General features: G+C 39.6%; 1 protein-coding gene across 1 annotated transcript; it reads left to right on the top strand.

Annotated features, from left to right (window-relative positions):
• Nucleotides 1-606: 606 nt before the first annotated feature.
• LOC129092774 (homeobox protein vent1-like) lies at nucleotides 607-13,399 on the top strand. Its single transcript, XM_054600789.1, has 6 exons — nucleotides 607-841; nucleotides 1,252-1,316; nucleotides 1,443-1,619; nucleotides 2,572-2,776; nucleotides 12,462-12,661; nucleotides 13,154-13,399. The coding sequence occupies exons 1-6, from the start codon at nucleotides 607-609 to the stop codon at nucleotides 13,397-13,399; spliced, it is 1,128 nt and encodes a 375-aa protein (XP_054456764.1).
• The last annotated feature ends 14,211 nt before the right edge of the window (nucleotides 13,400-27,610 follow it).

Here is a 27,610-nt window from a genome sequence, read left to right as displayed (position 1 = left end):
TATAATAAGTGCTACAAACTACTACGAATAGGATAAGTGCAGTAAACAAATACGAATTCAATAAGTAAATAAAATGAAATGTGAAGGCCTACTTGGTTACTTCCCAATATCTCTAGAGGATTTTCATCAAAACTATGTTGGATAACTGGTATGGAGATTCAAATGAGATCAGTCATGGACAAGTTACCTGTTGTTTTTTTTGTTGTCTAAAATGAGAATACTAAGCAGACTGGTTATCCTGACACCTTTGCCCCTGGTGCTACTGTATGCATCAGCAACATGAAAGCCCATCTCTACCTCTGCAGCAGATACAGCTGTTTCTGCAGAGCCCCCCCACCCACCACCCAGTTTCAGTCTGGGCGGACACATGTATGAGCTCAGGAGAGTTCTCACAGACTCCACGGCGCCAGGTCTTCACACTCACAGGATATGTAAAGACTTCAATAACGAGCCATTAACCCCTAATCATCGGGATCGATCTGGCGTTAACAAGGGGCCTCTACATATGCAAATCGCTGCAGCCAAGGGGGCCAAGGTGCTATAAAAGCTGTCCCCAGACCCCAAAGCGAGGCTGCAGACCTCTCACTCCCTCCCTGACATCTGAGCATGGTGAAATACTTCTCCGTGGACTGGCTGGCCCAGAGCCATCATCTCCACATGGCCGAGGACCATGGAGCTGGGACCGGCTCCGGCCCGACCTGCAGGCCCCACGTGCCCTGCATGGTGCAGCCACGTCCTCCGACCTTTGGCAAGGGTTACCTGCAGCCAAAGCCCAAAGCAGCCAGGCCAGTGGACTCCAGCCTGGCCTCACCTTTCCACCCAGCCAACTGTGCCTCACCAAGTAAGTATTCAAGATAAAGGTGATGATATTGTCTCTATTGCAGGATTAGTTAGAATAGATCATCCCGTCTTTCATCTTGAGGCTGGGGGTTAGAAGAAAGATGGAGATGGAGATGGGAGTTGACCTTTTATCACAACTCATTGTATGGATCTCTATAATATCAAGAAGAAAACACCAATCAATTCAAAGAAATCATAATCAAATCACAGAGGTTGAAAGAAAAAACACGCTCCGGTCACTAAATTCTTCTTGCGCCTCTCATACAGACATTGGGATTTTTTTATTAATACTTATTGGTGATGCACAGTAAGAATTATAGTAGCAGACTAGAAATCATAACTTTTTTTTAAAAAACAATGCGACTTTTACGCACAAGCAGTGTTTTTAACCAGAGTTTTTTTTTCCCCCAGTTTCAGAAATGAGTGGTTATTCCTCCGGGTACGAAAGCGAGGCGGCCTCCTCTGAGGGTCTCTCCGTGGATGAGGGTCTCTCCGTGGATGAGGGTCTCGTGGATGAGGGTCTCGTGGATGAGGGTCTCGTGGATGAGGGTCTCTCCGTGGATGAGGGTCTCTCCGTGGATGAGGGTCTCTCCGTGGATGAGGGTCTCTCCGTGGATGAGGGTCTCTCCGTGGAGAAGGACTCTCCTCTGCGTCGCGTCCGCACAAAGTTCAGCCTGGACCAGATCAGCAGACTGGAAAAGATCTTCAACAAGCACAAATACCTGGACGCCGGAGAGAGAGTGAAGACGGCGCAGAAGCTGGACCTCACAGAGACTCAGGTGAGAAGAGCAAACCCCTTTAAAATAGTATTATTAGTCACATTGATATCCCTATTTCCATGGCTATAATTCTACTGTAATAATTGCTGTTATTATAAGTAGTCTTATTATATGAATCATTTATGTCATATACATTGAATGTGTTGTATCTCTGTTATGCTGTTCATTCTGTACACATGACATCTATTGCATTCTGTCCATCCTGGGAGAAGGATCCCTCCTCTGTCGTTCTCCCAGAGGTTTCTTCCTTTTTTCTCCCTGTTAAAGGGGTTTTTAGGGGAGTTTTTCCTGTGAATGTGAGGGAAGGACAGAGGATGTGAGGGTGTAAGGACAGAGGATGTGAGGGATGTGAGGGTGAAGGACAGAGGATGTGAGGGTGTAAGGACAGAGGATGTGAGGGTGTAAGGACAGAGGATGTGAGGGTCTAAGGACAGAGGATGTGAGGGTCTAAGGACAGAGGATGTGAGGGTCTAAGGACAGAGGATGTGAGGGTGTAAGGACAGAGGATGTGAGGGTGTAAGGACAGAGGATGTGAGGGTGTAAGGACAGAGGATGTGAGGGAAGGACAGAGGATGTGAGGGTGTAAGGACAGAGGAGGGTGTAAGGACAGAGGATGTGAGGGTCTAAGGACAGAGGATGTGAGGGTCTAAGGACAGAGGATGTGAGGGGACAGAGGATGTGAGGGTCTAAGGACAGAGGATGTGAGGGTGTAAGGACAGAGGATGTGAGGGTGTAAGGACAGAGGATGTGAGGGTGTAAGGACAGAGGATGTGAGGGTCTAAGGACAGAGGATGTGCATGTGTACAGATTGTAAAGCCCTCTGAGGCAAATTTGTAATTTGTGATTCTGGGCTATACAAAATAAACTGAATTGAAATCAATGTAATAACAGATTCACTGATGCTGCCTTACTCTGGATACTAAACTTTATTTATTTCTTTGCTTGCTCTCAGGTGAGGACCTGGTTCCAGAACAGGAGGATGAAGCTGAAGCGAGAGTTTCAAGACTACCTCGCTCCCCAAATCCCACCGGTGCTGTTCCAGCCTCTGGTCCACCAGTACCACAGTGTGACCGGACAGCGAGCCCACTATCCCGCCACCAGCCCGGCCTTTTACCCGCTCCCCGTCCCGCAGCTGGTCCTCCAGCAGCAGCAGATGCGTCCTCAGCACCACCACCACCACCACCACCACAATCCTCCTCCTCTCATGATCCGCAACCAACGTTATTACTGAAAACACTGTCAAACAGAGACTTTTCCGACCGAAACACTTAGAATCCAAAGTGCAATCCAGAGTTGTTTTATTTGATGTGTGATTTGTTTTTATTATATTGGAGATATATATAAGTTGTATTTATAATTTACCAAAAAAAAGAGTCTATTTATCGTTGAATAAAGTCTATCTTCTATACTGCAGCACTGGACTTTGTGTTTTATTTGCTGCTTACACAAGCCATTAGATGCTACAACACCACTGGATATCTTCAAGATAAAGGTGATGATATTATCTCTATTGCAGGATTAGTTCAACATGAATAGATCATCCCGTCTTTCATCTTGAGGCTGGAGGTTAGAAGAAAGAACTGATGGAGATGGAGATGGGAGTTGACCTTTATCACAACTCATTGTATGGATCTCTATAATATATAAGATAAGAGGCCAGAGCCCGGCCACACCAATCAATTCAAAGAAATCATAATCAAATCACAAATCACAGAGGTTGAAAGAAAAAACACGCTCCGGTCACTAAATTCTTCTTGCGCCTCTCATACAGACATTGGGATTTCCCCCCCCCTACCTGTCAACAAAGACAGGCTCTGCCTTTCATATGCGCTTTGTCCCCCATCTCTGCACTTCAGACGCCAGCTAACAGGGAGATCAAGGCCAACAATTAGTCCTAATTAAGCCGCTCGTTGATGAGTTCACACTTACCACAGGAGCCCTCCGGTCTGGCTCCAGAAAGTCTGGGGTCCTGTGTGGCCAAAGAATCTGATCTGTGCGTTTGAAGTCTGAGGCCTGCGGTTAATGCGTGATTATGGGATGGGATTTGGAGATAGACGCACTGTTAGGATAATCAAAAGGTCAAACATGTGCAAGAAGGTCTACAGGGGGCCAGTTTTCTTCCACTTTATTTTGGATCAAAACTTTCTTTTCATTTTTATTTTCCAGTCAAAATACATCTTGCTGTGAAATATTTGATTGTACTATTAACACAACCCTGCTGTAGCTTAAATAACGTATATTTAAAACCAATATAATCACCATTGTGCTTTGAGCCATTACAGGTTACCTGCTGCATGGGGGGGGCAAGTTGGCCAGAGGCTCCTAAGCAAATGTCTCATTCAAATGGGTCAACAGAGATCAAACGGAACTTTCTCACTTTCTCACTGCGGACACACCCACCATGTATCACCGAAACAAAGGCTTCATCACCGGGCTTCTCGGTGCTCAGACAGCCGGGCGCTCCTGTCTGTAGAAAAGCCAATCACACATTTGACAGCCAGGTATGAGACATTTTCATTTGAATAAAAAGGAAAGTTTTAAAATGTTCATGGAGCTAGAGCATTGACAGTAGGTCTGGGCATGGAAAATAATAGTTGGCAATGAAAACACAGGATATAACAAGTATTTGATTTTTACACTCTTTGCAGATGTATTTTTCAATTTGAATGTGGATTTTTATGTATAACTCACTGAATTCCGGGGCTTATGATGCTTTTCCATCGTTTCTATTTGCCAATATCTCTTTGGAAAATATGATGACACATGCTGTTATAGCTGCATGTACAGGAATGACGTTTGGAAAACATTCATTAATATATGCCAATACATTTATTCTACAGCAGGATTTTTCATCCAGATGCCAGCAAGGCAGAATAAACCACTGTCTGCCTTCAGATGGCTTCAAAGCTCTTAGGTAACCTATCTGTTCCATCTGCAGTCTCTAACTGGAGTTCATTTGCGCAGATCCGTTGGTTACATTTTGTGCAACCAGCATCAGACTGTTGTAAAAGCAACCTCACAACCCCTCTGTGCTTTTCTGCACATCAAATTTATTTTTTATTTATTAGCCTGCATTGTCTTCTGCTCCATAATATGCGTTTCCCAAACTGCCAGTGCGTCATGGCATGGATAGCTCTATTGCATTCTTTCTGAGTCTGTGCTCAAGTGCGTCACAGTTGCGCAATGGATTTATAGAGGTTAATAGATTTTAAAAAACAACCCATTGTGCAGAGAAAGTAGGCTACTAACAGACATGATGGACATCTGTACCATGAAGCTCCATTACAAGCCATACATGTTGAATAAAACGCCAAACTGGTTATAAATTAGTTTAATTAATTTTAGGAAGCATAAATACACTTCTAATGGCATATCAGTTTACTGTCTTAAAGATTTGTGGATATATATATTGATATTTTCTACAGTGGCTAAACAACCCTGTTTTTTCTGTAACTCATTTAAGTATGGCATTGAGATTAAAGTTACTGGAATAATTCTGGACCATATTACAGACAACATGCCAAGTTGGCATAAATAATAAGTGCTGTGTGTAAATGAGTCACATTGGCATTGGCACACTCAGACCTCACCAAAGACTAGTAAACAAATAAAAACATATCAGCACAGAGTCACATCCACTCCTTTCGAATAAGATCCTCTACCAGTAAAGGGACAACATCTTGACTGACTATTTATAGATTAATGACTGTTTTATTGAAGTATTCCTCCATTTTATCTGGCATAAACATTTGGCATTTGTCTTCCTTCTTGATGCAATTCAAGACAAGGCTATCACTATTTCAGCATATAAGTTATTTTAAGGAATTCTCTTTTCTTTAATGAGATGCAATTGGCTAGAATGCTATTATTCTTATAACAGTAGGCAGATGCCAGATCCCGATGTCACAGATGTCGTCGTTGAATGTTTTCCAAATGACACATTTTTCATACAAGCATACATGTATTGTAATAGTTATCAACACTGTTAATGGAAAATAATTGCAATCAAAGATAATTTAACTGTGCAATTATCCAATTTTTATTTCATACACGAAAATTGGTTTGAATATGTGCAATAGGGTTCAACTTGAAATTAATGCAACTCAAAATTCTTATTACTATTTATTTTTGTTTCACAGAATAGATGGTTGCAGGTGGCCTGGCATTTACACGGTCGGTGGGAGTTATGGAAGAGTCTTCAGGTTTGTCCAAATCATGGATATTTATGTCATTATTATTCATGCAATACTCAACTTTCCACTGACGTTCTCATCACTACCTCCCCTACAATACCAGATTATGTAGAACAGCCTAGTTTACATTAGTCCCCAATGCATTTTATAGTGCTAACTAACTATATCAATTCTATAAAAGTGTATAATTGTTGTATGATTTTAACATAAACTATCAGTTGTGTTGCAAGTTAAAACAGGTGCTTTCATTTTTTTTTTGTTCTTATTACGAGTTTTGTTTTATGCTTCTATGCAAAGCATACAACATATTTTAAATTCAGTGGCCTTTTTAGCTTAGTTATAAACTCTTTGAAAATTCTTGAAATGATAGGATATGGTTTGTAATAGAAAAGGACATACAGTCATCATTCAGTGAGATTTACACTTCCTGAAAATATAAATCCGTGCTGGCTGTCCCTTTTCACACAGATGTCAGCACGGTTCTGTGACTACCTCAGCAACTCAATACCTCTAATCAGCCTCCTCATACACAACAGCGGGGCGGAATAATGAGGAGACAGTCCCGCCTTGAACAGGATGTGTGAACGTATCTTGAGAAAAAACACAAGGTGTTGGGAGAATAGCAACAGACCTGTCACATTCAGACATGGATTTTGCAATACCGTCTTAACGGTGATAACACATACACACATGTTTAAGTTTTGCACACAAAACACACACATTTTTGTTTTAGCACACACACAAGGACAAGGGAGATCAAACACCTTGTTGACTACGTCACTCCCACACAGTTTATACTCTAAGTGGTTACGTACAGGGTACACCAACTGTTCCGTTTATTTGTGGATCTTCTCGCTTTTCATTCCGGCTGTTAACAGGTTAGAGCAGCGACACGTATGCATCTGGTTTCCAGAGAGAGAGCATTGCTGCTCTGGGTCTGCTGCTGCCAGCCTTCAACGTATCATTTTCACTGTCAGACTGTGTCTTTTGTACATTTCTGGTCCAACAGCATCTACGTTGTGTGATTTGAAAATCTTTCTTCATGAGGGTTAAGATGTAAAAGGTAATGTCAGCTGTCGGTTTCTTCAAAGATGTAACTCATTTTAAGAGTAATGTAATTCCCAGTTCGGCTGTTGTGTAAAGAGACGAAAAAACTTAGTAAAACAACAGTACATATGTGAAGAGAAAAGTTTTTTCCAAATATTTTAACTGCTGAGATCCAGGTTGCTCAGAAATACAGTTCACTCACTACTCGAAACAACAGAGTGGCTGTTCCTAGGCTTCTAACTCTGTGTGATTAACATTAGATTTAAATGATGGTGCAGGTTCCTCCTCCGAAAACACATGTAGGCCTATGCCTTAGTTTTTATACTTATTAGGAGCCAAGAAACAGATCCTTTAAGAAAATATTCTTTCCTGCGGAAGATATGTTCCCTTACATTGCCAATAAAGTGAAATTTGGACGAATCATATTTTGAGTTGGGTATCCCTTTTAATTTTGTAATACTGTTAAATAATACCATCACTCCAACCCCCCCAAAAAATACAGTGATATACATTTTAGATCATACATCAGGCAAATGACATGAATTTTATATTTGAATGATTGTTTTCTGTGATGTGTTTTTTTTTGTGCCTCCGTCCTTCAGAAAATGCTAGAGGAGCAGCTGAGGATCCATGGCGACGCTCATCAGAAGCAGTTTAGCCGCCTAGTTCAATACTGGACGAACTCACAGTGTAAGGAAAAACCAGTAAAGCAACATATTCTCTCGATACGTAGATTATTGTTTCAGATTATTTATTTGTTTTAACTCTTTTTTTTTTATTGACTGTAGGAGATGTAGAATGGATCCAGAGGAATTACATAATATCTGTCTACACAACTTGACTACGTGAACATGAATGTTTCATTTATTTATGGTTTGTATTTTGATTTATTATTTGTTACAGTTACCAAATGAATCACGATGAAGGTGTCCATTTAATCCTAGTGAGTTAGTCAGCGATTTAAATGGCATCACATTTGATTACCTTTTATCCACATTTAAATCCTTGTCATCATTACACAACACACTTAGTGATTTCATAATCGTAATTTACCTGCCTGTGTTTTGTGTTGTACAAGGTTTTGATGTCCAATGAAAACTGATGCAAAACATGGTGATGCAGGGTTTGTTAAATGAGAAGGAGAGACTCATTATGTTTTGTTAATGTTGGTGTACATGTGTCTGTTTTCTGTCAGACTGCTGTATGAACAAAGGGACTTAAAGGACCTGGAGGAGACGAGAACTGGACATATGGAACAAACATTTGGTATGTAAAAAGTCATAAAATAGTATGTCGAAATAATTCATGACAGCCATAGTATAGTATGTTCAGAAAAAATATAAAAACATATATGGTATATAATGTCTATAAGAATCATAGTATCGTACATATAATATAGTATAGAATTTTATCAAAAGTCATATAAGGTCACAGTATGGTATCTAGTTAAGTATGTCAAAAAAGTCACAGTTTATTGTTTTTCTCAAAGTCAAAGATCCTTCCTTGGTAAGACGGCTGTTTCCTGCAGAGGCGCAAGGCAGAGCCCTTCCCATCATTTGGAGCAAACATTGGAACAGCCTCGTGAGTGTGTGGTTGTAGAAAAGAAATGGAGGTGTTTTCTTAAAAAAACTTTATTATGAATAATTCAGTAAATTACAATTTCAAGTTAGAAATATTGATTTTACATTCCTCAAAACAATGTACAAGATTGAAAATATTTACAACACATAGGCCTAATAAAAAATAAATACAATTATTAGATTTTATTAATGTACAAAACATACATTAATATGCTGTCTCCAAAGCCACCAGATTTCATTGAAAAACACAGCATTTTTACCCTGCTGAATCTATATCACAGTTCATTCACACCCAACAGAAACAAAATAAAAACAAATAAAAACCGTCTTGGTTATCTCTTTTCACTGTTCCAGCTATTTTCCAACTCTGGTTTGGTCCAAATAAAGCGTTAATTCTCAACTTGCTTTACTATGTCTTTTTATGGATTTATTTGAAACACTTTACTATGACTTTAATTCTTTTTCAAGAGGAGGAACGGCGCCCGAGAGTCTGCCCGAGGTGTGTATTGCCTCACGTTAAAGTCATTAGTGTGGCTCCAGCTAAACGGTAAACTGATTGAGTCACTGTGTTCTGTTATGATTTTTCTTCGACATGCTATACTATGACTTTATGATTTTTTCCGACAGGATATACTAGGAATTTTTTCGACATGCTATATTATGTCTTTTATATGTCTTTTTGAGACTTTAAAAAAAATAATCTTCCGAAATGCTAATCTATGATTTTTTTTCATGACTTTATCATGACTTTTTTTTTAACATTTCGTGCTATGGCTTTATTATGGGGGTTTTTCCAACTTGCTATACTATGACTTTTCTCAACATTCTTTTGACTTTTTTTGACTTATTACAACATACTATACTATGACTTTTTAATCGACATTCTGTACTACGACTGTTTTTTGCTTTTTCGAATATGCTGTACTACGACTTTTTTTGACATCCTATACAGTGACTATTTAATAATTTTTTTGGGACATGCTACAATATTACTTTATCACTTTTTTTCCCAAATTCTGTACGACTACTTTTTCATTACTTTTCTCAACATACTATACTGTGACTTTTATGACTTTTCGACATAATATAAAATGACTTTTTATGATTATTGACATGCTATAACTTTTTTCAACAGATAATACTATGACTTTCTACGACATGCCATACTTTGACTTCATTATAAAAAAAATTGACATGCTATGCTATACATTGACTCTTTAATGATTTTTTTCAACATGCTATTTTTCGACAAGGTATACTACAACTTTTTTTTTTTTTTTTACACATCCTATGACTTTTCACAACATGCTATACTTTGATCTTTTCAACATACAATACTATTACATTTTTCGACATGCTATAATGAGTTTATTATGACTTTTTTTAGACGTTTTTTTTTCTTTTGGACACGCTAGTTCATTACTCAATCTGCTCCTGGCTGATGTCCGGGGCAGGCTAAGAGAGATCTGGCTACAATGTGGCAACCCAGGAATGAGCACACGACTCCGACAGGACGAGAGGAGTTGGACTCTGTGTGTACATTAATGATGGTTGTTGTTTAAACACAACAATGTTGGTGGACAATGTTTACCTGATGTTGGGTTTTTCATGTAAAGATGTCAACCATATTGCCAAGAAGATGTGTTGCTGCTGCTCTTGGCCTTCCTCCTGATACAAATTCAAAAATTGCGATTAAGATAAGCAAAAAAAAAGTTTGTTTTGTTGTTTGTCATATTTTAACTTCCGTAGAAAATAAAAATAGGACTGCAATTCGTTGTGCAACCCTGTGTTGCAGAGTGACAGTAAATGATTCTTGAATCCCATGTCTTTTTTATGTTTTTATTTGACACACTTTACTTATGACACTTTTTTATGACCCTGTTTGAATATTTGTTACGACAAACTATACAATGACTTTTTTATGATTTTTTTCGACATGCTATACTATGACTTTCTGACATACCACACTACTGACTTTTTCTGACATACTATACTATGATTTCATTGCTCTTTTTTTTGGACATACTATACTATGACTTTTATTTTTACTATGGCTTTTTTCAACACATACTGTAGTATGACTTTTTTTCGGCATTTTTGGACATACTATACTATGGCTTTTTCTGACATACAATACTATGATTTTTTTGACTTGTTGCAACGTGCTATACTGTATCTTTTTTGGACATGCTATACTATGGCTTTTTGTGTCATACGATAACATGACTTTTTGACTCTTTCACATCTACACTATGACTTAATTCTTACTTTTTGCAACATACTATACTATGACTTTTTTTTTACTTTTTTTGACATGTTACACTATGACTTTTTAATATTTTTCGACATGCTATACTATGACTTTTATTTAATTTTTTTCGACATGCTATACAATGACTTTTTTAAACTATTTTCGACATCATATACTATGACTTCATAATTACTTTTTTCTACATGCTTTACTATGACCTTTTTTTCGAAATGCTATACTATGACTTTTTTCAACATACTATTAATCATTTTTTCTTTTTCGACATCTTTTACTATGACTTTTTAAATTTTTTCGACATGCTATAATATGACTTATTTTCTGACTTTTTGTGACATGCTATACTATGACTTTTTATGAGTTTATTCGACCTGATATACTATGACTTTTTTGAACATGCAATAATATTCCTTTTTTTCCCCGACAAGCTATACTTAACCTTTTCTTCACATGCTATAATGTATATTTTTATGGCTTTTTTAAGTTAAAGAGGCCACTGATTCAAAAAGAATGTGTACGCTTTCAATATTCAACAACATCAAACAATGAAGCTGGTTATGAGAAAAAATATCATACTCCCAGAGCTTCAGCACACAGAAGATTTTTCATAGTTGTTCTGAATAGTTCCTCTTCTTTCCCAGATGTCATCAATTGAGCCCCCATATCTACAAATGTGTGACAAATAAAAGCACCTGTCTTAAGTGAAAGACATACACAGCCATACACTTTTATAGAATGTATATAGTTAGCATTGCGTGTCTGATGCCCCTCTATTCCTGCAGTTACGTTACCTCTGCCTGGAACGGCCAGAAAGGAGGAGGATACATACATGTTTTAACCAAATAAATCGAAATGATATTAAACATCATACATTAAATACAACTTGTCGAATATGTGACAGCACCGCCAAAGCTGTCCCAAAAGATTGGGCAAGCACAGCATGGTACAAATGTCAAAATACAATATTTTGGCTTATATCTCAGTGAAACTAATATTAAGTGCCAATATTTTCTTTTGCAATGCCATATTTTATTTCCGATGCCAAAACTTTCTAGCTCCACATATTTCAAAAACATCTTAAAACATCAACTTGTGGCTGAATATGATTTGATGCACTGTGACATTTATGGAACATGGAATACTTTTAAAATCTGAATGTATTTGGTCAGTGGAACAGTAGGACTCAAACGCTACTATAAATAGATTTTTTTGAATTGGGCTTCACCTCTGATAGTTGAGGTAACAGCTCTGTATTCAGAGGGGATATGGCCCTGGATCACTTTATGCAGAGATGATTTAAGTCTGAGATGCCAGGTAACTGACAGCCAGACTTACTGGCGCCAGAGCATCTCAGCCAGTCATGAACGTGAGAAAACCCACAACCCAGCCTCCATTAACCTCGATCACAACCACCATCAAGTGTCTATCGTTCCGTCGAGACCCCTTTGCATATGCAAATAAAGAAGTGTGCCCCTCCTCCATGTAGCGGCCAAGAGTCACCCAAAGGGGCAACAACACGCACACCTTTAAACTACTTCTTGGATACAACATGGCAAACTTCTCTGTGGAATGGCTTTCCAAAAGTTATTATGAAGATGAAGCGCTTCATTTAATAAAGGGAGCAAGGAGCAAATACTCTCTGACCTCGCCAAACGGTGAGTTCACTAATAAACTTTGCCTTGAGGGCTGAGATCAACAAGTCTGTGAATTGATTCCAGGATGAATGAATGAAACGCTCCGTGCTTCCTTTCAGATAGCTGCGGTTATACTTCGGGCTCTGAGAGCGAGGTGGGGGAGGACAGCGACGGGGAAGCCGCCCAGCAAGGAAGGATGAGGACCAAGTTCTCCTCCGACCAAATCAGCAAGCTGGAGAATGCATTCGGCAGACACAAATACCTGGGTGCCATGCAGAGGAGGAAGATTGCTGAGAAGCTGAGACTCTCCGAAACTCAGGTGAGTTTGAAGCTACACTGGTTACACTGGTTACACTGGTTACAGTGGAGGCCGCCTCTGGTGACATTGCAGAGGTCTTTAAGGGACAGTTGATATTCACTAGTTTGGGTGCGATTGCCCTGGCTAGTGTTGTGCTCCTGGTGTGTAGGGGCGGCTGTGGCGTAGTGGAGAGCAAGGTAGTTCTCCAATCAGAGGGTCGGTGGTTCGATACCCGGTTTTGGCAGTCGATGTGTCCTTGGGCAAGACACTTAACCCCAAGTTGCTCCCGAAGGCTTGCCATCGGTGTGGACTGGATGTTGCATGAATGTTAGAGACTGATCATCAGTGTGTGAATGGGTGAATGATATGTAATATACTACTGATTGTAAGTCGCTTTGGATAAAAGCGTCTGCTAAATGACTGTAATGTAATGGTGTGTGCTTTTAGTTGTCACCATAATTCATAACTGAGAAAATAGAGCATTCTTTAAAAGGCTGCCTTGTATTTTCCCAGGTGAAAACGTGGTTTCAAAACAGGAGGATGAAGCTGAAGCGGGAGGTCCAGGACCTGCGCCCTGAGTTCCTGTCCGTCCCGGTCTCTCTGTGGCCGCCTCTGCTGTATCAGCTCCCCTCCCTGAGTGGACAGCTCCCCAGCGGCTTCTACCCGCAGCTGCAGCCGCTCCACAGGTCGACCCTGCCCGCCGCTCCTCCGCACCAGCACCGCTCCCACCATGTCCTCATGCCTCCACACTTCTACTGACATTACATTACATTACATTACAATCATTTAGCAGACGCTTTTATCCAAAGAGACTTACAGGAAGTGTATTCAACATAGGTATTCAAGAGAACTACTAGTCACCAGAAGTCATAAGTGCATCTCCTTTCTTAAACAAGCATCTTAAAGCATAAACCAGAGCAAAAGTATAGTGCAGAGGCAAGTTACTACGAAAACAATAATTGCAACAGACTAATACGAATATAGTAAGTGCTACAAACTACTACGAATAGGATAAGTGCAGTAAACAAATACAAATTCAATAAGTGCAACAACTAATACGAGTGCTGACCCCCCAACCCCAAGAATGTTGTCTAGAATCTAGATGTGTTTTCATTGCTCTCTCTTAAAGAGGGGTTTTAAAGTTGTGAATAGAATTGCTTTTAATATATCTGAAGTACTACTGTAGATATTGATGGGTGTGTGATTAAAACAATGTAAATTTATTTCTTGCAAATATTATATGTTCTATGTCACAATAAAACATAATTAAAGACTACAAACTGCCTCTTCGCTTCATTGTCTTTCAATCAAAATTGCTTGGAATATTGACAATATTTCCTCCTAGTTTTATATCATTATTAAATATGCACATTTCACAATATCTCAAATATGATTTCGAGTTCTGACAAATAAAGTAAATATATTTTTCAGAGGGCCCTGTGTGTAAATTATCTTTGAAATAATATGGAAGAAATTCTCACATGTTTTTAATTGGGTCTGATATGTGATATGTGAAAAAGACAAACACAGAAGCTCTACATAGATATATAACTGAACCAGGTGATTCAGTGTTTGGCCATCTGTTGCAACGTCGATGTTAACTTTAACAAAAGGAACAAAAGGAACAGTTCCTGTTTACACCATGTTGTGCTTTATTCTGTCTCTCCATCCTTTTCTCCCAAGGCACTGCCTAATGAACATGATGATCACCAGTAAGTGACCAGTTTTCTCACACTCACGTTTTTTTATTTTTTTTTTATTTGTGAGAATATTATATGGCACATATCAGGTATTAAAAAAAAAAAAAAAAAAAAAAAAGTGGTTTAATGGATCACCAGCCTGTCCCTCAGTCCCGTGAAGCGGCTGAAAAAGATGCCATCTCCGGCTGCTGGAGGCCAAATGTTTCCCTTTGGCGTCCGGTGGCATGGCTCCAAGCTGTGCTCGCTCTTCAAAGGGACATCAAAGCCGAGGTAACTGCTAGATCATTGGGATCCATTGAGCTCTTTTGTCTCCCGATTGAACACTTCGCACCTACTTGGGAGACGCGGAGGAACGGCGCCCGAGAGTCTGCAAGAGGTGTGTATTGCCTCACGTTAAAGTCATTAGTGTGGCTCCAGCTAAACGGTCAACTGATTGAGTCACTCTGCAGTTTGGAAAGATGTGCTGGCTGCAGATGATCAGACACTGACATATGCAGTTTCCTGAGCTCCTCTGGCAGGTTTCTATCCTGTGCAGCCACATACCTGATTCAAAGCAGCCTACTCCCTGCATATACAAGTAAAGTTAAAAGGTAAAATAAATACTGACACCTCCCACCAGGAGGCACAACTATCAAAGGAGACATTAGGATTCCATGCATGAGTAACTACTATAATGAGCAGGACGTTATTCATTTAAAGGCTTACTGGACCATACATCCATTTGTGCAGCGCCTCTATACAGAGCACCAGACAGTGCAAGGCCACTCAGTCTGCAGCATTAACTGAGAAAGTTCCCGGCACTAATGGCAACATAAGCATCAATAAATGATCCATTGTAGGAGAGGGCAGACAGTTTGGTGACTTGAATGACAATGAGCGTTTCACTGATCCTTTTGAAGCAGGTGAGTGGCTGGGTGAAGAGGTGCTAACAGTCACGCTGAAGCTGCAGCTGGATGGCAGCAGACGGACCGGAGCCACGGCTGGATGACGGGGAGAGGCCAAAGGTTGTTCACGAGTTCAGTGAGACAGACGCTAATGAGATCTGCAACATCAACTGATGATAGTAGTGATGGAATCAAGCTTACAGTGTTCTACATGTAGAAATAGCATTTGGATTTTGATAGCAAATTAAGAAATGGGTTGTCAGTTACGGAAATGTTTTTGGAATTTTACTCTGACAACTAACACAAGTCATATCTGGTGGTTTGATAAGTTAAGTTCCCTTTTGTCCGTGTTGGAAAGTAATGTGTAATTCTCAGATACCTGTACTGAGAATATCCATTTGATGTTACTGCATTATTCTACTCAACTACAGTAAGAGAAAAATGTGATTTGGTAACTTTGCAAGTTAAATTTTAACATCAAGCACACGCGTATATGCAACACAATGCATTGCTGAAAATCAAACCAGGGGTCCCTAATCTATTGGCTTGTCACCCTCAAAAGCAGAGTCTAGTTGGGCTCCTTTTCACGTTTCAGACTCAGTTTATGAGTTCAACTTTTTCCACATATTTCCTCTCTGAGCTCATCAGATGGTTTCATTCAGATAACTGTACCTAAGAGGTCAACTTATCTAATATATATAAATATATCACACAGAGTCAGTCCAAAGTGTGTATAAAGCAGTTAAAACTAACTCCACCTTGAGCAGCTAAAACAGTGAAATAATACTTTTGCATTAACAATCTATATCAATATATCATGCAGACCTGCTACTCTAAGTACATTTTGATGATGATACTTTTGCACTTTTACTGGAGTAGGATTTAGATTTTTGCATAACTTTCACTTGCAATGGAGTATGTATATATATATATATATATATATTGTCGGTATTTTCACGTAAGGATCTGAGTACTTCATCCACCACTGCCTTTTGTTTTGATCTTTTTCATTAAGAGCTAAATAGATGATTATATGATTTAGTATATTGACAGTTTTAAGCTTGAAAACATATAGGAACAAATGGAGGCTTTAGTAGATCATAAGCTATTTGTTGGTGACACAATGGGCAGACAACACTTTTAGCAGCAAACTAAAAAGTGGAAAGGAAAAATGGTAGAATCTGTACAATACTTCTTGTTTTTATGGGGTTAAAGCAGCAATTCTGAGGCAATTTCTTGGGTACTGTGGGCCATAAGAGTTGCCCGAAACATTGCCTAGTGTACCACCACCCTAAATAATTTATGGGCAAGCAAAAATAAAAATATTAAAACTGTAATAATGTCTGTATTGTCTCAAACAGACTCTGTTACATAAAATCAAAAAAGTCAGAATGCATAATGTCGAATCCAGTATTTAATGCCAAGATTTCTTTATTAATTAACAACAGCAAACAAATTATTCGTAAGCAAACATATTTGAAAACAGTTTTAAACCAACAATAATATAGAAAAAATGCAGCATCACCTCACTCCACACACACATCATGAGGGAATATGACGAAATTTGAGTTATGATGTTACACAAAAACGCATCACAGAAACACAAAAATCACCTGCGGTCAGTGAGTCAAAATACACGCTTCTCAGTCAGTGTGTGTGTGTGTGTGTGTGTGTGTGTGTGTGTGTGTGTGTGTGTGTGTGTGTGTGTGTGTGTGTGTGTGTGTGTGTGCGCTTTGAGGTCAGCTGTCATGTGGAGAGGATGATGAAATGGTTGTCTGCCTGGTGGAATACCTCTGCAGCCCCATTTTCCCATGCCCTATACCTCTTTAAAGTTACTTCTGAAAAAGGTATATGCATAGGAAAAAGGAACAGCGAGTGCAAAGAGCCCTGTTGCCCTGTCGCTGCACGCTGGAGCCTGGAGGGCAGGGATGAAAAAGCTGGTCAGATACACAAGTGCACCAACAACACGTGTAATATTCTTTCGATGTTTGACTGTTCAAGATTGCAGCAAATAAAAATGAAATGCACTATTCTATCTTTAAAAAAACAATGCTTGAAGGGAAATATATATTTTTCCTCTTACCTGTAGTGCTATTTATCAATCCAGAATGTTTTGATGTGAGTTGCCGAGTGTTGGAGATATCGGCCTTAGATATGTCTTCTTTCCCAAGAATATATTAGGACTATTTGGCACTCGGCTTGTGGTGTCAAAGGGCCAAAAAAATACATTTGAAAAACTCTACAGCAAAGTCTCTTTCCAAAAATGATGACCTGGTTACTCAAGATAATCCACAGACCTCCTTGTGAGTAGTTTCATGTAGGGAGAATGGTTGAAAGAAAATAGTTCCTACATGAATCTGCTCTCAGCAAGGTCTTTGGATTATCTTGAGAAACCGGGTCTTGATTCCTGGAAAGAGATCATGACCTTTGAGCACCAGAAGCCGAGTGCCATATAGTCCCGTTAAATTGGAGAGAAGGCAAATATCTCTACGGACGATACCTCCAAAACTAGGTAACTCACACCAATACATTCTAGATTGACAAACACCACCACAGTTAAGAGGAAAAATATATGTGTTGGATTTTAAGGTGAACTGTCCCATTAAGTTTGGATGATGTTTCTGTAGTTTCCAACAATTAAAACAATATAAATGAACAAATAGGTACCTGAAATGAATGAGGTGTGAAGAGGACTTACCCTGTAAAGCTCCAGATGAGTCTCTCCCTTGAAGGCACCTCCTCTTGGCCATTTATCCCTCCACGGGGACCTTGAAGATGTTTGAGGAAGACAGTGTAGCTGTTGTCTGTGCTCACTCAGCACTTATCCTCCCTCCTTGGTTTCGAGCCACGCCGACACACCTGTGGACACAACAGATGCCTTTCTGGAAGAGAAAAAAAAAGAAAAACACATAGCTCGGAACGCCTGTGCAGAGTCTGGTTATTCTAGGTTGACAGTGTTACAGTTATTATCTACACATGCCGTCGACGTCAGAGGCAGAGCGTGGAAGAAGGGAAACGTTCAGGACAGCTCGTTCCTGCCGGTGGAGAAGTTTCTTATCTGTTCAGGGTTATTTTTTTGTTTTTGCTCCCTCTCTCTCTATCCCATGAAGAGGGGCCCCCATGCTTTTTGGCACTCAAGGTCTCTAGACAAGGACTCTCAGGGTGTGCTGAAGTGAGACACTGACACACACAGACACACATACAGGAACACACATGCTGTGTAGTGGAGGGAGTGCTATGGCATGTCAAGGCCGTGTGCAGCCAGGCGAAGATGAAACTGTGTTCTTCTCTCTGAGCCTCTGAGTTTGCATCGGTGAGAGCAGCAGTCATATATCACGGAGTTTAGTAAAAGGTGATCTATCTTAGATGATCATGTTGGCCCGGTTGAGGTCATAACACTCCACACCGAACTAGTAAGAATCTCAGTATCTCTGGGGTAAAGACACTGATGATGAGCACCACAAATATATTTGCATAATATTAAATTATTTACAAGCAGTTCAATAGATACTTGTTCATTATGTCATCATCACATATGTTAAACAATGTGTGTTTTAGGGTTAGCTCCATCAAAAGCGAGCTTTTATTCAATTCAAAACAACATTCAAGGCATATGCATATCAAACAAAAGTGGGGCCCTGAATCATAGCTCATGTCTTACTTACATAAAAGCCAAAGATCTTTATTTGCAGAGTTTAGATTCAGGCCTCAAGAGGAATTATATGAGCTGTCTGATTTGGAAAGAAGTGAGTTTAATTTTCTTTTACGTTGTACATTTCTCACTGTCAATTTTCTATGAAATGTAGCGACATCACCCTGAAATATTTCGGTGTTCAGAAGATTTAATAAAAGCCTCAAATGGTTGAATTTGGATGTGTTTAATGTTGTCCCTGAAACCTGGAAAATAATCTTTTCAAATATTCTGCTGGAAAAAACATTTGAACTAGTTTTCTTTAGCTTTAGCCTCTTTGTGGATGTATATGTGGGATTATGGTTTTGTTTTTGAATAATTTGTGGTGTCTTGCTTGTTCGACAGACCATGCAATATTAAAAATGTCATTCATATATTCCTGTATTGGTGATGAAATGTGATCTATTTAGGAGTATTAAGACAGTTCCATTACTTGTGGTATGCAGACTGGATTATTATAATAACATATTTTGCCACATAGAAGCTCAGACCTTTCTTCCCAGCCAGGTATAAATATAAATCCTCTAAATTACCACTTGGTGGTAGCAGTTTCCAGCCTTGACTGGTAGCAGACTGAGGTCAAACACTATTTGTATACAGAATAATGTAATGGTAATGTCTGTACTCAGGATAACGTGTCTGTAAGGTTTTCAGTGTATGACTCTATGATGAGTGACACAAACAGTGCCGGCAGTGAAGTCTAATACCAATGCTCACAGTATCAGAGCGGTGCTGCGAGCTGTGCACTGCTGTTGAGATAAACACAAACTATTTGATCAAGGTCTGATGAGCAAGGGCATGTTTGTGCTCTGATGGCAGGAGTGTGCAATATGTACTGTACTTATACATTAAATCCAAGGTACAGCATCCTCCCCTACTCTGCACAAGAAAAGGATAACAAATAAAAAAATAAAAAGACAATGGCAAACAAGGGTACTATTCTAATGCAGCATCCCCCCCATCAAAACGTTGGACTCATTTCCTCCATGTCTCACAAGGGGCTGCTTTTAATTGGGTACACTTTAACATGCAGCTTTTAAAATCCAGTCCTTTTTTATTTTTTTTGCAGAGTGTTTCATTTGAGCGGAGCAAATTTTGCAGAGTTAAGCAGAAAAAAAAAGGCAACAAAAGCTGCTTGTTCATCTTAACGCATCTGCCACGGATCAGGAGCAAGTTCACTCAGCACAACGGCACAGGCGAGAGGCGGTTTAAGGATTTGACAGTTTGACAGGATGAGGCTTTGATGTTTCCTGAATTGCAACATCACAAACACCTGTAGTTGTCGCTTTGGCCTCGAATTGGCAATTTGGGGTTCTATTATGCTCATTAGCTACAAACGGAGGTTGAGATCGACTAAAAAATGCTTGCTGTGCCGTTTATTTGTACCAAAGAATGATGTGCAAATCACTTTCTACATGTATAATATAAGTCAGTGTGTGAGGATGGTATTGTGAGCCATGCTACTGTAGCAGCTTAGCTCTAGTCAGTCTGTCAGTTGTCCACCACTTTGGTCAAATATATCTAGTTAGTTATAGTTAGTAGTAGTAGTTAGTTAGTAGTAGTAGTTGTCATTACTAGTTGTCATGTTCCCCAGAGCAGAAAGCCTACTGCCTTTGGTAAACCCCGGTTTTTCCTCTAATGCCAACATGAGATTTACATTTTTGGCTTTTAGTCAAAGGTCTCCACAACTATTGGATGCATATCCATACAAGCTGGTTCAGATATCCGTGGTCTCCAAAGGATGAACCCTCATGACTTTGGCAATCATCTGGCTTTTCATCTTGTGGCACCAGATGGTCAAAAAAATTTGCATTTATCTGGTGAAATATCTCAATATCTACAAGATGGATTAGCTCACATTTTCTTACAGACATCCATGTGTCCCCAGGTGATGAACCTTAATGACCTTCAATGTAGTGTCTTCACCAAGATAGACGTTGACAATGCCTTAGATCAAACTAATAACCAGACTTCACAGCCTAGCTTGCTGCTGTCTGTCTGAGCTGTCTGAAATCTCTTTCCCCTCTCATTGCTCGTTCCATAATATCATTGTCAAACAACAAATAATAAGCCATGTTTCCTCTCCTTTGTTATTATTTGGTGCCACTCATCAGTAGCTTGATTGTCACCATGGAAACATAGTTCTGATTCAAACAGTTTTATAAGAAACTGTCCAACTTGTATACAACTAATCAAAGAGCAGAATAAAGATGGGCCTAACAACACAGACTGGTATGATATGTGAAGGGTGTGTCCAATATTTTGGTTGAAGGCCAAATACCTGCAGATATGTTGTCCCATCAGCCTCAGCCTCTGCAAATGTTAACTGAAATACCAAAATTGAATGGCAATTAATGAACAATAAATAAAACGTGATTCCTCATCTCTAATAACTGTAACAGTCAAACAAAGGACAGTATTTTGAGCTAGCATTGACCAGAAGAAGCACATAAGCTGAACAATTTCCATCGGCAGCAAAGCATTTGCCATCATGTATGTGTGACTTTCTTCCTGCTGGAACAGGACACTTAACTGCTAAACATCTAAAACAAATTTTGGACCTGAAATTGTATACCGCATTTTCCTAACCATGAGCTTTGGAGCCTCACAGAGCTGCTAGTGTGGCCGTTGATTCTTGTTTTTTAGTTAAAGCTGCCTTGGGAGCCATGTTTTGAAATGTCACAGTATGAAATATTGAAAGTTCAAAATGTATAACTTTACAAAAAACAAAGTATTGCATTCACTACAGTGAACACTGAAAGATAACTACCTTTATCTCCTGTGTGAACAACAATAGCCCAAGGACATTTAGTAACAAAGAATGTGATCGGTAGCTAAGCCAGTGCTTGCTGTTATTCTAACAATCCTCTCGATGTGAAAATGCTACTTTGTTGTACACCTCCATGAGGCTGTGAGTCTGGATCCCCCATGTCTCCCTCTTCCTTTCCTTCTCCCAGCGGTTAGTGAATCTGAACTTCCCCTCCTCCATGTTCGTCGTTGCATTGTGCTTTGGTGCAGGATGCTGGAGATGTTAAAACAGATGGCTTCCCTGGGCCCCTCATGTAGGGGCCAATCTGCATCAGGCAGGGGGGCTGACAGAATAAGGCCATGGGGAAGTGAGACAAGCACCTCAACCAGGTCCTCTGGGGAGTCGGGCCACCACGCTGCCACCTGGCTCCCAATAGGAGGCTTGTGAGTTCAGCCGTGCAGAGGCTAAAAGTTCTCCTCACCCCTGAGCGATTGTGGCTCGTTTCGTCTGTTCTGCATAGGTGTGTTTGGGAGGGGAGGATGAGGAAGAGCCCGACGAGGAGCAGTAGAATACAACAATGATTAAAGGAGCCACTGCTTCTGAATGAAGCTGCATAAAACTGAGCAGATTTAAACCAAATAGAAGACTAGTATTTCTTAACCACATTTGTGTGGTGTGACCATTTCAAGTGCAGAACCTCATTAAACATTTAAATGAAAGTCTCAGGCTTCGTTTTACTGCTTGTATGTTTGTAAACTGTCCGTGTCTGCTCTCTGCATTGCGCAGGAAATCTATTTGTGGTTCACAGCCAGCTGTAATGGAAACCAGGCAGGGTTTGACCTCAAGCTTCCTCATGACTCTAATTCATGTGCTCATATCATTCAGGGCTGTGGAGCACACTGCCTGCAACCACCTCTTCCTCTTCTTTTCCCTTTTTGACTCCAGGCGTTTACTGTATCTGGCACAGAGTCACTGACTGACAAAGAGAGCGACAGCAGCAGAAGCTTTTGGTTCCATGAATGCAGGCAAGATAATCTATTTCACTAGATTTTTCTCTTTTTTCTCAAATAGCAATAGACAAGATAATAAAATCATACCAAGAAAAGACTTGAGGGTAAAATCCATCAAAACCTCAAGACAAGGGATAAGGGCTAGTGTCACCACACACACTGCTATGATTTACGCTTTTTGCCCCTCTTTTAAGGGGAGACAGCCTAAGAAAAAACATTGTTGTTTTCATGCACTGGTCAATTTTGAGATTTTGGTTTATTTATGTCTTAAGATGTCTTCTTTCAGGGTATTGGAGGGAAAACATCCAAAATACACATATACAGAAGTCAACATTAGATGATGCCTCATTTGCATGTTCAAACATAACATTTCAGAAAACTTTTAAATCTTGTATTTAATTGTTTACCCTATTCACCTATCCTATATATCCGATATTCACAAGGTTTTCCCAAAGGAATATATTCAAATGTCATTCATAGACTTAATAATACAACATTTTATTCCTAAAAACATGGCAAAAAAGGATTATTAAGAGATATCTCAAATTCCCTATGTATAAGCTTGGACTGCAAAATGTCAACAACATTAAAGAAGAATGTTGAACTTGGCTTTATCCAATATTCAACTTTGCACATATTTGATAAGATAATGCCTAATGTGCATATTTAAACATACAATTTTAGGAAACTTGTCTTTCAAGAAATAATTAATGTAAGATATCAACTGGGGAAGCTTCATGATAGAATATATTATTTGTATGTTTAATACTTCCATTAAAAGTAACATTATTACAGTGAAATGAAATAAACAAATAAATCCAGTAAAATGACTCTTTCTATCCTTGTTACCCTCACTCTCTCTCTCTCTCTCTCTCTCTCTCTCTCTCTCTCTCTCCATCTATGTCTCAATCTCTTCCTCCCTGTCTCCATCTCTTCCTCTCTCCCTGAAGGTGGCTCAATCAGACGACAACGGCGGCTGTGTGACGTTGTCAAAAGACATTTCAATTTGGCAACCCTCCCTCGGGTTCGGGCAAATTACCACTTCAAAAGGCTGCCAGTCCCCAGGTCGCTCCCAGTGGGGTTGGCCCAGTACGCTCTCTCCCTCTCTCTATCTCAGCCGGCTGCTCAGCAATGCTGATGAGGGCCCAGGCCCCCTCGAGCATGCTTGTTCCTCCATACTAAACAAAACTCTCTCCAGGAGAAAAGGGAGCACGCTTCATTATTCTGCATGAAGAGCATAATGTCTTTAATTCGAGTGAGGTTGGATGTGTGAGTAGCTTTTCGACCACTGGAAATGAGCAAATGGGGGAAAAAATATGATTAAGAAGTTGTGATAGAAGAACACGAACATTTAGACTAAAAGTAATTTTTTTGTGCAGCTACAATAAATTACTGGGTGACAAAAAATACAAAATACAGGTTTAATCCTCACCAAACATGGTCTAGCCCATTTTTTGTTTGCCATGGTGTATTTTTTGGAAGTATAGAATAAAGGGATGATTTGCCTTCTTGGGAAATTTGTCTATTCGCCCTCTGGCTTAGATTTTGATAAGAGGGTTGATACAACCCTCATGTCTGTATGCTAAACATGAGGCTAGAAAAAGCAAGGGGTTGGCTTATCTTAGCATAAAGACCGGGACTTTGTGTAGATTAATAAACAAGTCTTATTTTGTTCGATTTACAGGTACTGGCAGGAGGATTTCTTTTCATTTCTTTTTTTTCCTTTTTTCCTTTTGGACAGTCAGACTAGTTGTTTCCCCAGGCAGCCTTTATGCTAAAGCTAACTATCTTCATAATCAGTCTATAAACAGTGGTGTTAAATTTCAAAAAAGTGAATTTAACTTTTTCCCCAAATTCTCCAACTTTTCCTTTAACTTATTAAGCATGTTATATTTGTTATAGAGTGCTGCATAGAGGAGTACAAGTAGCAGGAAAGCATTTTTGCACTTTCGGGTTGGGTTTTTGGTTAGATGCCTGAAATAAAGTCTGTGGTTAACACAAGCTTAAGAGATTTTAAATTTGTGTGTTACAAAATACAAAAGATCAGTAAATACCTCCCAAGTGAATTTCGAAGCTTTTAAGTGTCTTAAATAAGGCAGGTGCTAACAAGTGGCTAAGTGAGACTACAAAACGCCTTTAGCTGAGTGGTGGTGACATGAAGTCATACAACCTTGGTGCACTTTGTTTATAGCTTTACAATAGCTTTTTTTCTTCTGGTGATTGCATTCATGCTTGAAAAATCTTAAAAGTCGTTTTAGTATCATAAAAATGTATTTGCCACAGAGCTTATCTTTTGCAATAATGCAAAATACATTGGAGGGAACCAGTGCAATGCTAACTTCCAGGGTTAGACTTCTTCCTTGCAGCACTCTGAGGTTAAAACTCACTTATTTCAAACAAAGCAGAGTAGCAAATTGATGTGCTGGAGACAAAACAAGCACTTAGATATAAAGACATCACAATTGCAAAAGCTATTAAACCAAAAAGTGAGCTGAATTAGATTGCAGGCTCATTTGAAACATTATAGCACCCTTGATGTACTGTATCTGTCTGTCACACCCCTCTTATAGTTTAAATCGGTGCCATCGATCTCTTTGTCAGTGCAGGTTGTTATTTTCCAGACTAATCATCATGTCATATCGAACAATTTTGCAATTTCTTTAACTGCAGTAATTTGTACGCTGACGATTTCTGTCTCATGCTGCTTTGAAAAATCACATACCAAACTGCTGATCGTCAAACCTCTTTCATAGCTGACAAAAGCCATTTACCGGCATTCAATCTGATAACACCCACATCAGATCAAGTTCAATTTTGCAGTTGTTATTCATTACACACAGCTATCCAATCACACTGTGGAGTGAAAGCCCCTTTTTTCCATGAAGTGTTTACTTTGTGTGGCATATTTAGTGGCCAGGAGACACTTGACACCCTTGAAACAGTGTCAGTTATGTAATTCTCGTATTGTTTTTGAGGGTGCCATAGAAGTCAATTTCACAATATTTCTTTCTGTTTATGCCATCCCACTGAATATGAACCGTTCATATAACACTCCAGTGAGACATCTTTGTGTATGAGGCCTCCTGGGGCCACACTACTCCCAGGTTGCATGTGTGAAAGCGGCATAAGACACCCAGAATCCCACCTGCTCTCTCATTGTAAGTCACTTACAATTAACTTAAGCCATTACCTAAGACCCTTAAATGTGAGATAAAATATAAATGACTCGAGCTGTTAACTGCAGAACCAAGACATGAATCGTTGAACTAGCTTCCTTAATGATGTGAGAGGATCGGCTTGTGTTAACAGAGATTTGAATAACGGTTCTGTTGTTCTGCTCGGTGAGTTTTTGTTTTGTTGGTTAAGTGAATGATGGCAATGCATCTTTCTGCACACATGCATCTTCTCAGGTATCACTGGAGAGAGTTGTATTAAGCCTTGTGGCGAATAAAGCCGATGATACAGAGCCGGTAGCAGGGAGCTGACAGTGAGTGAAGGCGCACTATTGTATTGAGTTGACTGACACTCATGGAGTAAGTCAACTCAATACAATAGTGCGCCTTCACTCACTGTCAGCTCCCTGCTACCGCATCACCGTGCCATCGCTGAATGGCTGTGTTTGGTTTGATCATGGCTAATGGTGCACTAATATGGTAATTGAAGATCAAAAGCCATTTAATGAAATATTTAGTGCTCGCACATCGCTCAGCCGCTCTGGGTCGGGTCTCTGCGACTTCGACTCGGCTGCTGTACAGAGGTTTTTCATTAATCAAATTAGCACAGATTAATTGCCACAAAAACAACGCGTGGCCCTGGGGGCCCTCAAGACTCCGAGACCCCTGGACGGTTGCCCACTTTGCCCAATTGGTAAAACCTATGTGTACCTTGTGACTCATGAGCAGTCATTCAAATGTAATCCTAAGCTTTAGTCTCCATCACACATTTGTATTAGTGTATGTTAACATCCAAATAGGATGGATATTATTATTCATATTTTATTAGTTTGTTCTTGTGTTTGTGACAAAGACAGCTGTTTGATGGACAATTGTCTTTTCCATAATGCATTATTATTCAGTTGTTCTGTATTTTTTATTTGCTTTGGAATGTAAACCACCACCTTTATTCAAATACAGTTTCATGTCCTCTTGTGACAAGAGGCAGTTTTGTTTTTAGTTATTCATGTGCTTGTCAATTTTAAAATGTTGTCGGCTTCTTTCAGACTAGTCGAAAGAAACATCTATTATACACATTAGGTGTTTATTTTATAACTGTTGGCTCCTCCTAAATCCACTAAAAGTTAGCATTAGCTAATGCCTCATTTGAAAGTTTAAATATATAATTTCACAAAAACTTGTAATAGAATTTTCTTTGGTCTCATTGTAAGTAGTCAACTGAGGAAGTTTCATGGTAATATGTAAAAGTAAAATGTTTTAACGCATTTGAAGGTGTCTCAAGTGTCGGCCCGGGCAAAGTGATGTCGCACCATCAGACACGGCACTTTGCGGGGCATCCATGCCCATCAAACATTTTTCTAAATTTGTAAATGTTGATGGCCGGAGAAAACGGAAAACCTTGAGGAGCTTTCAGAATGCTGGTTAGCCAAGTATAACCATGGCTTTATGCTAACACATGCTACATGCGCACACACACTCTTACACAGATTGTTTTCCTACTAGCGCTGCTAAATGAACAGAATCTGCTCACTTAAGGTCTGTGTCGAGGTATGAGCCAGCCCCGACGTAAATAGTAGCACATCAGAGCTGCCGATGGAAATGGAAATGTGGAGCCTTTCTATATCTAACCTCAAGTGTTGCCCGTGCTGTGCTGGGGTTGCAGTGGGGAGATGTGAGGTTCGTCAGGCTCTTTCTAGTTTTTTGACATTTCTCCTGTCTCGTCTCTCTCTTCCTCTCTGTGAATGTCTCCCCCCGAGTGAGGT

The sequence above is a fragment of the Anoplopoma fimbria genome, chromosome 6, assembly GCF_027596085.1.
Source record: "Anoplopoma fimbria isolate UVic2021 breed Golden Eagle Sablefish chromosome 6, Afim_UVic_2022, whole genome shotgun sequence".
NCBI classification, from domain to species: domain Eukaryota; kingdom Metazoa; phylum Chordata; class Actinopteri; order Perciformes; family Anoplopomatidae; genus Anoplopoma; species Anoplopoma fimbria.
This window is presented reverse-complemented; position numbering and strand designations above follow the sequence as displayed.

What these genes read in the sequence shown, in the direction of transcription:
- LOC129092774 (XM_054600789.1), top strand. Translation starts at nt 607, where the DNA reads ATGGTGAAATACTTCTCCGTGGACTGGCTGGCCCAGAGCCATCATCTC. An exon ending in AGCCAACTGTGCCTCACCAA is followed by an intron (nt 842 to 1,251) that starts GTAAGTATTCAA and finishes TTTTTCCCCCAG; the next exon opens with TTTCAGAAATGAGTGGTTAT. An exon ending in TGAGACTCTCCGAAACTCAG is followed by an intron (nt 12,662 to 13,153) that starts GTGAGTTTGAAG and finishes GTATTTTCCCAG; the next exon opens with GTGAAAACGTGGTTTCAAAA.